This window comes from Etheostoma spectabile, chromosome 14 (genome assembly GCF_008692095.1).
Source record: "Etheostoma spectabile isolate EspeVRDwgs_2016 chromosome 14, UIUC_Espe_1.0, whole genome shotgun sequence".
Lineage (NCBI taxonomy): Eukaryota > Metazoa > Chordata > Actinopteri > Perciformes > Percidae > Etheostoma > Etheostoma spectabile.
This window is the reverse complement of record NC_045746.1, coordinates 15,418,474-15,431,051: the sequence shown is the minus strand read 5'-3', so window position 1 is coordinate 15,431,051 and position 12,578 is coordinate 15,418,474. Positions and strand designations below refer to the sequence as shown.

The following is a 12,578-nucleotide window of genomic DNA, read 5'->3' as shown; positions in this document are numbered from 1 at the left end:
ACAGAGAAAGAGCAAGATAATGGATGCTACAGATGTAGCTGTTACAAATGTATGAGATGATGTTTACAGATCTCCTCGATGTATGCACATTTTGGTGTGCTTGTGTGTGTGTGTCTGGGAAAAACCCATCGTGCTTAAGATGGTATTGATCTTGCTTTAGACAGGAGACAGATGATATCAGCCCCCTGGTTGTTAAATACGTTGATATACACTCAGCGACCAGAGACAATGTACAGTAAATAAGAAATCTTGTAAAAAATCTTACAACCAGCAGTGTTTTTTAATGACCACTCATTACAAGTAAATGGCAGCACTCTGACTAATGGTGCCCTGATCGCTATCAGCTGATATTCAGTACTTTGTCTTTAGAGTTGCTGATCAGAAATAACAATTGTAAAATGGGTAAGGCAAATACATAAATGTTACACAGATAGAAATTGTTTTTACTGCCTGATCCACTACGGATACAGGATCTCCAACACGTGCAGTTTACATTCCTGTCCAGCCCTACATAGACTTAACATGCAGTCAAGTAATATTTGGGTGGCTAGTATCGAGCCTGCGGAGCTTAGTATTAGGTTTCTTGCTGCACAGAATGTCATCCAGTGTCGTGAATGCAGATAAGAGATATTGCAGCTATGTGACTAAAAGAGATGTAAAATGGTCTTTTGTGATTTTTAAAATCTGCTCTGTCAAGAAGGCAGTTAAGAATTTTGACACGAAGAACACAATCTGACCAAAAAGATCATTAAAACAGGTAATATAACTCTGCTTAAAGTGAATAAACAATCTTCCTGGACTAGCAGTGGAAAAGAAAATAATGGAACCTTATAAATGAGGAAACCATGTTTTTACATCATTTGTCTTTTGCTGACACTTTATATAAAATCCTGTGAAAAGAACGATCTGGTTCCTTTAAAACTGATCAGCATGAGCCATAAAAAACCTGATCAGTGCATCTCTACAACCTTTCCTATTGCTGCTGCAGGTTATAATATCCAACATTATTGCCGATCTACACTGTTGCTTTCAACCGCTGCTGATATATCGCTACCTTCAGGCAGTGACAATGCCCTTGTTTCCAGTGAAAACAGCCTGTGGCAAAGAGAAGCTCACACGCCGATCCTCATCTTGTATTGTTAATGATATCATACACTTAATTCATGCAGCATTTTAAAAACAAAGCTACAAAGTGATTCAGGTTGTAGGCCCTAATGTTTCAATGCTGGCAAACATCTGTACTGTTTAGTACGTTAACTCTCTAACAGCTTGGTTTGGAGTAAGAATGTGATGAGGGGAAAATGTTAAGTTAGGTAGGTTGGGGGGAGGGGGGGCAGGAGAGGCACATTAAAAGCCTCAAGAATGTCAAACAATGACTGCGGCTGTACTCCACCCAAACAAAGCATCACTTGTGTCGTCCACATGAAAGATGACCCGTGCTTGACTCAACACATTCCTTGTTGTTTTTGACAGTTGGTTTCTCCATGTGAGGTTCTGTGGTTTGGATACTGATGCTGGTGTGTGTATGTTAGTGTGTTTTGTGTTAAAGTAAATGTGACACTGCAACACTGCATGATACTTGAAGAGGTGCTGCAGCTCCACACCACAAATCAAGCAAATCTGCTCCAGCTTTAGCACTCCAACAACACTTCTCCATGTCTAGTTAAAAGACACAGACATATCTTGTTCACTAAGTCATTATTGGTCTGGAAAGCCTGGTGTTAAAAAAACATCTCCTGATGACTGAATGGTAACTATATTACTACTAAGGTTAGTGGTTCAATTCCTGGCCCTGCAGTCCCATGTCGAAGTGTCCTTGGGCAGGACACTGAGACAGGAGCATCGGGACAACCGAGTTGCTCCCGATATTATGTAAAAGCGCTTTGAATAGTCATTGAGACTAGAAAAGCGCTATATAAGAACAGTCCTTTTACATTTATATACAGTACAGAATGCCAAGAACCCCTAACACTAAAAGCTTGCCCACCTGAAGGGTGGAGGTACTGAAACTGTGAATCCACAGAATTACACAGTTATTGGATATTGTGTGTTGGTCTTTATCTGTCATCCTTATTTAAATGTTCCCGCATGATCTGAATATGTGCTCTTATTTATCTTGTTTATTATTTGTGCTCTATTAACGTTTTAATGCGTAACTTTTTATATTAATTAACGTGAGTTACTGAGTGAGTGTACTCCTTGGCTACTAGCAACTGTGGGTGTGTGTGTGTGTCACAAAAGGCTTGTATCATGTGGATGTGCCGACAGTTGTCATTACTTAGAATAAACTCATAGGGAGCGGCAGAAACTACGCACTATAGCTTTAAGGCTAACAAGAGACACCCACAACTTTTTCTTCACCTACCACAACTGTGACCACAGTTTTCAAATGCCCTCAGGCACTTTTCTATTTGGGTAAGCCCAAAAAATCACTCTAATCCACAGCACGAATCCCTCCTTGGGGCTAACAGACTACCAAGTTTGGCCTCCCATTACCAACACAGTCTGTCTACAACACCCAACAGGCCATAGACTAAGCCAGGAAGTAGTAGTGCATACTTATGAATAGCAATAAATGAAGCCTCACAGTTGATTGCATTGACGCAGATAGCAGCTTATCTTGTCCTTCGCCATCATGTTCAAATTTGAAATTTCATTCTTGTAACGGTTTTGAAAAGATTAATTGCAAACCAGACAAGAACCTACAGAGAAAAGGGAATTGTTATTGTAAAAATGAAGCAGCTGAGGGGCTTCAACAATGTATGTTAACAGATTAGCATGTGGAGACAGATATGGATGCAGGATTTCTCACCTCTGGCAAATATGTTTATCTACTGTGTTTCTATTTGTACTCAACAATGAAATGACAACAAGAGGGATGATGGATCAGTCTCCCTCCACTTATTGATTCATTTGTCTGTCAATCATGTGCATAATCTCAGAGGATGCGGATTGAGTTACAATAAAATGTTTCACCACTGAAATGAGCATTTTCAAAATCACACCAGTTGGCACGCAAGGTGCAGCAGGCTACAAGGCTGATTATGACTATAAAATGCTCATAGTAAAGAGGTTATTATCAAAAAGAAACCACAACTGGAGGAGGACAAGATATTTGGATGGATTTGTAGTGTGTGTGTGTGTGTGTGTGTGTGTGTGTGTGTGTGTGTGTGTGTGTGTGTGTGTGTGTGTGTGCGTGCGCACACAGGGGGTAGGGGGGAATAAGGATGCTAGATGGAGCATGTAACAGTATTTGTCATGTGTTCATGGGAGGTCCATTCTTCTCCACGCTCGGATCAACCATTCTCTGACTGCCTTTTGAAGAAAAATGGATCATTTCACACTCAAGGATCTCTCCAGAATATTTACCCTATTTACAAAAGCAAAAAAAAGATTAAATATCCAATTTAAAAAACAACAACAGAGCAGGCTAATAAAGCCTGTCCACCAAAGCAAATCAGCTTTGGTCTCAAAATGTATTGCTGCTACTATCGCAATGTTTTCGAGGTAATATCCAGAAGCTTAAAGTGAAAATGCAGCAACTCAATCTCTCTATCAGTCACTCTGTGGCACTGCCACAATATCTCTCTTATATGAATGCAACTTTAACCCTGAACAGACGATTTCTTTGCTGGCACGGGCACAGTAGCTGCAGTTGTACTCTGAAAGGGCAGTAGAGAAGAGAAAGAGAGAGAGAGAGAGAGGGGCAGGAGAGGTGGAGCAAGACAAAAACAAGGGAGACATGAGAAGGAGATGTATAGAAAGAAGTAGAGAGGGAGTGAGGATGGGAGAGAGGGATGAAAAGATAAAACGAGGAGAGAAAGAGCAGCGAGAGCAACTGAAGGACGACTGTAGCCCCGTCTCAAATTCTGCCTCTCCAGTCAAATCCATGAGACCAACATAATGTTCCCCTTCTGAATCCGTGAAACATTTTACGTGTCAAGCGGTAGATGGGTATCACACAGTGCACCGATTCACCCCATCCAATGAGGGCAGATAGTTATGGTTCAATCTTAAGAGGCCCAGCAAGCATCTATTGAAAGCCGAAGCCAGGGAGAACTGGCTGGGGTTCAACGGAGAGGAATTCAATAATTCACCTTCACTGTGTAAGAGCAATGCACTCCAGCAAATACACACTTGAAGCACATACAGTTCACAGAGAGGAAAAGGAAAAAAAAGAGGATGGATAAGTCATGGGGAAAGACAGCAATGCTACGCTTGGCTGGCACTGCAGCTACTCCGGCCCTCTTTGGCAGTATGAAGTAAATTTAAGTGTCTGTGGGCATGATTGATGATCTGTACATAAGTGAGATTTACCATTAAGAATGTGTTTCTGCACTCAAACAATATGTGTGTTTAGGCAGTTGTGCAGCAGAGTGTGAGCTGCATGTGTGTATTCGTCTTAAGGGGCATTTAGTTCTCAAGTTTTCTCCTTTTCTACAAGGTCTGCTGACTTGCGTAGCACTGAACAAATAAAAGCGCACAAAAGGCAAGCGAGTTCTCAGAGCACAGCATTAGAAGATCTGAGAGACAGAATAAGAGAAGAAGAGAAAGGGAAGACAAGTGATAAACAGAGGGGAAAAGAAAGAAGAACAAGCTCCAACCTCATCTAGCTGTCCAAAAACATTGTCACTTTCTATCATGTTCCACGGCAAGTGCATCTTGCCCATTAATTGGAGATAAACAAATTTTGAAAACTGTTCTCTCCTCACTATCTCTGTCTACCCTTCTGAAAAAATTGCCGGCTCATCTGAGGGGATGAAGTCCAGTCTTCTATAGATGGACTTGTCAAACTTCATCTAGTCAGAGAAAACACACCTTTGCCGAAGCGGTACAGGCTGAAATGCTCTCGGTTTACTGTGATGTAAGCAAACTTTGAGTCAAGTTGTTCTCAACTTCAACATAGTTTGATTTACTGACTGAGATGTAGCCATGGGCGCTCACCGAATCTGCTGCAGTTGCCTGGTTTGGAGGACAGTATCTTGCACCACTTTTCCCCACTTTTTGCCACAGCTGATAAATTAACTATGGCAAGCATTATCTGGCAGCCGTTAAAGCTGAGGTTGGCATGGGTTACTATGGTTACGCGTCTTCAAATGTAAAGTAGGCTCTCAGAAAGTGACAGGGTTATTACAGCTCAGTGTGTCCAAAACGATACATGCTGCGGTTTATTCACACAAAAGTAAGTGGAACAATAGCATACATGTTGATCTATGTAGTGCATAGTATATACTGCCTTGGTGACCTCATAGACATTTGACATTCTGTTTCTTATAGCAAACTCTACTGGTTAATGTTTTCTAGCAGTTTTACCTACATTGCTACTGTTTTGCCAATATGACAATTCAGGTAGCCATCATGTAACCGCTAATTTATAATTAATTTTAGGCTGGCTGTCACACGTCTGTTCTATTCCATTCTATCCTACACATCCTGACATCTGGCTGGCTGGCTACCTGTGACCCCTTCCTCTTCCATGCTCGACCGCCTACATATTGCCCGGACACCAGGAGTGCCATCGCGCTCCATTGGTTCAACACACAACACATGGTGGAACCGGCAAAACTGCAGCACAATCAATAGGTTTTTAATGTTTTGAGTAGGCCCCAAGCTCTTGAAGCTAGCAGGCTTGGGTAATTTGATGTGATTCACTGAGCTGGTGGCAGGCTGTGTGTGTGTAAGGGGCGGTCTACTGTGTATGTAGCTGGTAGTGGATATGAGCATGGGTCATAAAGGGAGACAGATTGGTATCTATGATCCAGTGATGGTGGTGACAGCTGGGGTTAGCAAATAGCAGCCATTTGGTGACAGAGAGAGACACTGGAACACAATGGGGACGGGGCCATGGGGACACATATGGCAACATGTCTACTTCTGGCATGAAGGCATGATGAGATGAACACCACAGTGCAATGTGGCTACTGGCTATTGGCTACTGCCAATGGCTCCAAGAGGCCCCATGGCATAAGGCTGGAAGATGCATGGCTGTCCGGCAGCCATACGGGCTGGTTGGGAATAACCAGTATGGACCACACATATGGCACTACATAACACATAGAGTGCAGACAAACACGTATCAGGCAAACATGAGCAGTTATGACAATGAGGCAGTGCATGTTCTGTCTGGCTACTGACTGACAAACCGTAACAACACGAGACTAGAGAGTCTGAGAAGATACCAGAAGATTAAGAAAATTATACGCACATTTAAATATACACATGCATTGGTATAGTCTAGATGCACGGACACATACTGTAGAGATAAGTGCATAAGTATGCAGAAGCACACACTCCTGCACAAATACACAGCACTGCAAATGCTGAGCAGTTAAACTATTAGAAATCTGCCATTTATTCACCTTGTAATAATGTCTACCACCCATGTCACTGTCATTCTCACTAAAGGCAGACTCAGCAGCACAAATTGTTAGCTTGTTAGTGAGCTAACTTTAATCCTATGTGAAACAAGCATCACCAAGAAAGTGCAGCCCTGACTGCGAAGGTAGCAAGCTACAGCAGGGAAGAAAAGGCTGGGTGAGATAAATACTGTTTTGACAGGCAGGAGGTCACGTGACTGCAAGGCAAACCGAGTGGCTTAGATGGTAGCTGCAGTTGGGTATGGTGTGTTTGTCTGTGTCTGCCTAGCTGGTGGCCTGCTGCGACCAGATTACACATTCACCGTCCCACAGCAGGAGTAGAAGTGAGATGGGTCGGACTGAGTGGTAAATGACCACAGCAGGGAGCCACGTAGCTGGTTGAGCACTCTTCTAGTAAGTGAGTGCTGGACCATCAGTTGTAGAGTCCAGTGTTTGCCAATTTCTTCAATCACAGGGACTTGCAAGCAGGTGACACTTTGAGTCAGGCTAAAAATGCTATTGACACTGTCATGGCAAGTTACAGCGAACATATTTTTTAATGAAACTAGCAACTGAAACAGCTCGTAGAGTTTTTTCTATTTTCTGGTGCCTATCAACATTTGCTTCACGTGAAAATGTGCCTTCTTGGTTAATTCCAGCCAACAACAACAACACAACTAACAAACAAACAAGGAAACATAATCACACTATGTGAGAAATAGCATTACATTGTTACATTTTTCCAGGGATGAAGATCCATAAAAATAATTTAAAAAAAACATTCTGAAACTGGTGATGAAATTGCTATATATTGTTGAATAATGTCTAGAAATCTTACAAAACAATTACTCCGATTTTTCAAATTATTATAAGTTTTTAATGTTGATGTTTACCAACTACAGTGTGTAACATCTCTACTTTTGTAGTTTCAAAAGTGAGCGTTTCAGTATATAACTTCTCTGCAAGATATTACCCAAACATTATAAATCCTATTCCTATTTATCTTAATGCATATTAAATCATTGGTATATATTATGGAACTTTGATGCTACAGCATAAGTTTAAATATGCAGCTGTGTGATTCAGTAAATTTAACTTTAACAAATAATAACTAACTTACTGCATGAGTAAAATATATCATATCTATTGTACATTCTTATTATGTACTGTATTTTACTGCACATCATAGTTGTATAGCACACTTTTACAATAATATGCTTCACTTTACTGTATGAAATACTCAAGTGCACTATGTTTTGAAGTTCAGTGCGCTTTAAGTAAGATGCCTTTTTAGCTAATTTTTGTCTGTGGAACAGTTAAACAGTTTCACGACTGTTAAGAATTAAATACACATGCCCCTGTCTGGTTCAGTGCATTAAAAGAACAATGCACACTAAGTGTGCGTCAGGGGCCACGAAAAGCCTCAAGCAGACATTAAAGCCTCTGGCAGAATGATTAAAAACCTCTAAGCAACAAAACGAGAACACTCATGGAGCTCGGATCAGTTAAAGCTCAACCTTAAAAAACAATTTACTAACCCAATAATGCAATTTGTTGCTACAACATCCTAAAGCTGGGATGTATTCCAAACAATGCTGTTGGTACGTTACAGAAAAATCCAAAAAGTGGATAAAAAAATTGGGGCTATTAAAGTAGTTAAAACCTTTTTGAAACATGGGTATTTGGTGTTTCACTTGTAAATCGAAACGGAAACATCCATCAAATTTAACTAGATGTAGTAAAATATGATTTTACCAGTGAAGAAAATGTTGTTATTGAGGAAGTTTTTTGCAGACTTGGTGGACACTCAGAAATCCAATGTTCTGTACTCTTCAACTAGGATTACTGAATTCCATTGCATGCAATATAACTACCTCAGCTATACTGTGGCACACTGTGTTGTAGTGAACACAATCTAATTAATATTAATTTTTGCTCTGTCCGCTGTCTGCGCTGGTAACCCAGAGCAACAGTCGACAGCCTGTCTGGTCAATTATGCTGAATCGCTCCCTGGCACATCAAACACCGATAAATTCCCAACCAAAAAAACTAAAACTAAATGTGTTTGTATACTCAGGGAAGATGGAAAGATGTGGTTATCAGAACGGGATAATGTGCTTTTATAGAGCTGTGTATAGTAATTGCAGGATAAAAATGCTGTCATCATTTAGCTATAAGAAGTTTTCATGTGGTACGGTAATGGTATATGCATGTATACAATTTTCAACATTAGACCTGCAGCAGAGGAAGAATGTGGCTAAAAAAAAATTTCCATACAGAATCTATTTTTTTTTATCATACATTTTGCTGTAAATGTAAAAAAAATCCTCCATGTTGTAAACTATTTTCAGCACGAGTTCCTCCTAAAACCTTTCAACAACTCTTGTAAAACACTGTGCAGAAAAGAGTAACTGCACAAGGGTGGGTCCCAATGGGGAGTCAAGGGCAGATACTGTTGGTAAGTGGTAGAGTACTTACTGTAGGTTGCATAACATATTGTTGATGAGGCATCCATGACGTACTCTGGACCTGAGGAGAAACACATCAAATGTAAAAGAAGGGTGACGATATAAACTTTCGTCAATCTCAGTCAAATCCAAGTAGTATCCCACATAAATCATTAACACTGCGTAAACATTCACAATATGTTCAAATACTCTTGAGTCTGGAGGTTTTACAGTGATTGCATTGGTTGTAATGCACCAAAATGCCTGAACTTTACCCAGATTAAGTTGTGCCAAAGAATTACAAAAAGAATTTGAAAGTCTGGAGGCAGCAAATCTCCCTCCTGCCTTCTCATTATTGCCAACAGTATGCCTTTTGCACGGAGCCATTAAATTAGGTTTCTTCTCTATTATAATAATAATATTAATGCCATACCCAGTGCTGTTGCAAGAGGGGTGAATCATTGTGAAAATTCAAGGGACAGACAACTAGAGAGAATCCATTTCAGAAGGATTATTTAAAAGTAAAAAGAAAAAAGTTAAAGGAATTTGAGAATGGTGGACAGAACTTTTCTTTGTTTCAGAAGTATGCCAAGCTATTACTAGAGGAAGACATTTATAGACATGCATATACACAAATGTGGATGAGAAAGTTAAAGAAACGGTGAAACAGTGACAGAGAATGATCAAGAGACTGGTGGAATGGAGGAACAAATAGAGCTTTTAGATGTGCTGGAGAGAGGAATTAGACAGCTTGTAGCAGACAAACACACAGGCTGGCCACTGATCCTGGTAAAATGATTAGATTAAACAAAGACAAACATGGAATAATCTGCTTTAAGAGCAATCAATCCTCTTTGCCAACCCAAATGCGTGATTTGGATCCACACCTAAACAAGCTTGATATTCCATAACATGAAGCCAATTCTGTTTGTTTATACATGGCAGTATTTGTTCTCCCACAGCTGAATGGGACAGCAGATAGACACAGAGAAAGCTTATTTTTAATCACTTATCTTTATGCAAGATACTGCATGACCAATCATGTGATTTATTTAATAGAGAGACTAAACTCTTGTCAGACTTAAGACCCTTTTACACTGTGTGACTTTGGGCTGTCCCAGAAGAATGTTGACAATCTTGAGAGAAATGTGGTGAATTCTTTGGTTGTAAATCAAAAATGGTGGTTAATTATAATGAGCCCAATCACAGCCGGTTAAGAGCTTGGGTGGCCAAAGACACGACAGTGTTGGAATTTAGAAACAAAACCCCAAAATGTGACGTTTGCAAACCAAGCAATGAAGCTAGTGTAGTGCTAAACACATATTTACTGTTTTTGTCTAATTCCATTGTAGAGCTACAATTTACCAAACATTCCTTGCACCATCTGACATGCCTCAAAAGGGAAAGCATACAGTCTGACAGAGATTGTGAACCTGTTTGACATTAGACCTATCTTGCACACTGTCCACAGTTTCAGAGGAAATTAATAGTTTCCATGGGTAGAAAGTAGAATGAAGAGCAGCATATGGCTACCTTACATGCTACTGATCACTACTACTGATAACTGGGTATACCTGGTGTATAGCTACTGTGCATTCCAGTGTGAGTGAACGGTATAATGTGCATGACCTAAGAAGCTCCCTACCTCTGGCTCAACTTCACAGCTTGTGTTACTGTTTAAAACAGCCTGCCAACCAATAAGCCAAAAAACAGTTAGTCAGTCGAGGGGTCGGCCAGTTGGCCACCCATCCAACCAGTCACAGATAAAGCCAAACAACCAGCCAGTCAGCTAGTTAGTAAGCCAGCCAGCCACACATCCAACCAGCCAGCCACATATTTAGTCAAACAATAAGCCAGTCTGCAGAGCCAGTGATGTAAACCAGGCCACGGCTGGCTGGCAGCACTAGCTGATATCGTGGTAGTGATCTGGCCCGGGCTGGCTCCTGTCATGTGGATCATCAAAGCTGTTTTTCCAGGAAACAAAGCCAATCATCATTCAAGCTCAGAGGCTGGCTTGGAAGAACACTATAACAGTGCTATTGGCATGGGTCATTTGCAGATTTGATAAATCACTGACACCAAACTAGGAACTCAAAAAATATCCCCCATATAAACATAAAAGAAGGAATGGCATTTAAAGTCATTTCTATGCACCTTTAGATTTTCATAACAAAGGCAATACTTCCATCATAAAAGGATGTGATTTTCTATTGTCAGCCATATGTGGCTGCTTGGCATGTCTTCTCCTTTTCTTTCTCCTTTGTCTCTTTGTACTTGAACAGAAGATGAAGGACTCACCTTCCTGCCGTGACTGGCTGAAGGGCAATATTACAGGAAGCAGTGGCAGAGCTGCCCGATATTGAAACTGTGGGGATTAATATTCCTCAAAAGCCTGGCCATTGTTTTTGATAAATCAATTTGGGAAGCCTTCCGAGAGCGGATTACAGACGCGCCCTGGCCCAATTTTCTTCCCCCTCCTTTTTCCCCTTCCCCTCCACTGCAGGTACCGGACCAGAGTTTTAATCAAGCGTGCCTCAAAGACGGACACAGCAACCTTCAGCAACATCCCCCCCCCCCCCCCCCCCCCCCCCCCCCCACACACACACACACACACACACCCGAGCCATCACCATCACTACCACCCGTACTATCTGTGTTCCTCTCCCTAGTTGTCTTTCTCTCCATCTGTCCCTTCTTTTTTCCCCATCTATCCTTCATCTCTTTTCTCTTACTCACTACCCTCGTCTGTCGGCCTCTGCATACCAAACAGAGCCGATGTTAAATGATATTGTCTGAACAGGAGGGCACAGTGGCGGTGCCTCTTGATGTTAAGATTCGGTAAAGGGGGCTGCGTGAAATGCACAGTGATGGAAAACGGTTAACGCTCTTGACATCTCACATAGCCAATTTCCACGTTCCTGTTCTGTTCTCTTTCATTACTCCACAGATCATAAGCCGTGAGGAATGTGGAAATTCACTTTGGAAGAGGAAGCGACTGTATCCAAGTTAGTACAAAAAAAACTATTATTACGTTGGAAGCTGAGGAAACACAAAAGAGGTCAGGAAACTGGGAGGGAGGAAAGTGTTTGTTTTTCCTAGACACTTTCATTCTTGATGGGTGATTTTATTTGTTTCTACCCTGTCAGCCTTTTTTTAATCCCTTTTTTTCGTTGCTTGTTTTCTGATGCCTGTTGTGTTTGCCGCCTACGAAACAGATGTCATCGAGCACAGCTGGAGCGGCGAAGAAACGATGAGAGAAGAGAGAACCTCACGCTGGGTTGCAGCCCGCCCCCTCTCTTCCAAACTCTTACACAAAGCAAACCCTCATATTAAATATACACATACAGCAATCCACCCATAATGCAGTGCATTATGGCCCACCTGATATGTGGAAACGGGGGAAGCAGCGATGAAGGGCGTGATGGAGGTCTGTGCAATCATGCGGTTGGTAGCGATGCTGTAAGGCGAGGAGTAGAACCTGAGGAGGGACAGAGAAGGAGGAAGAGGGAAGGAGAGAAAGAGGGGAAGGAGGGTGGAGAAAAAAGAAGTGGAAAGGAGGTAAAGAGTAAAGGAGTGGAGAGTACACAGCAATTAGTTTGCCATTATAGGTATATAGGTACATGTAACATGATGTTAACATGACATTCTGTTACCTTATTACAAAAATGGGGTATTAACTGACAGATATGTGTGTTTCTCTGTCTATAGAAGAAAGAAACACTTGCAAACTAGAGCACACACACAGACACACAGACACACAGACACACAGACACAC

At 41.3% G+C, this 12,578-nt stretch overlaps 1 protein-coding gene across 7 annotated transcripts in view; it reads right to left on the bottom strand.

Moving 5' to 3' along the window:
• rbms3 (RNA binding motif, single stranded interacting protein) overlaps positions 1-12,578 on the bottom strand; it is a 277,803-nt gene that overhangs the window by 12,632 nt on the left and 252,593 nt on the right. For all 7 annotated transcript variants that reach the window (XM_032535593.1, XM_032535585.1, XM_032535590.1 and 4 more), the window contains 2 exons: positions 12,185-12,281; positions 8,835-8,885 (listed from right to left, as the gene is read on the bottom strand). In XM_032535593.1, coding sequence (XP_032391484.1) covers positions 8,835-8,885; positions 12,185-12,281 — 148 coding nt within the window. The remainder of the gene's footprint in view (positions 1-8,834; positions 8,886-12,184; positions 12,282-12,578) is intronic.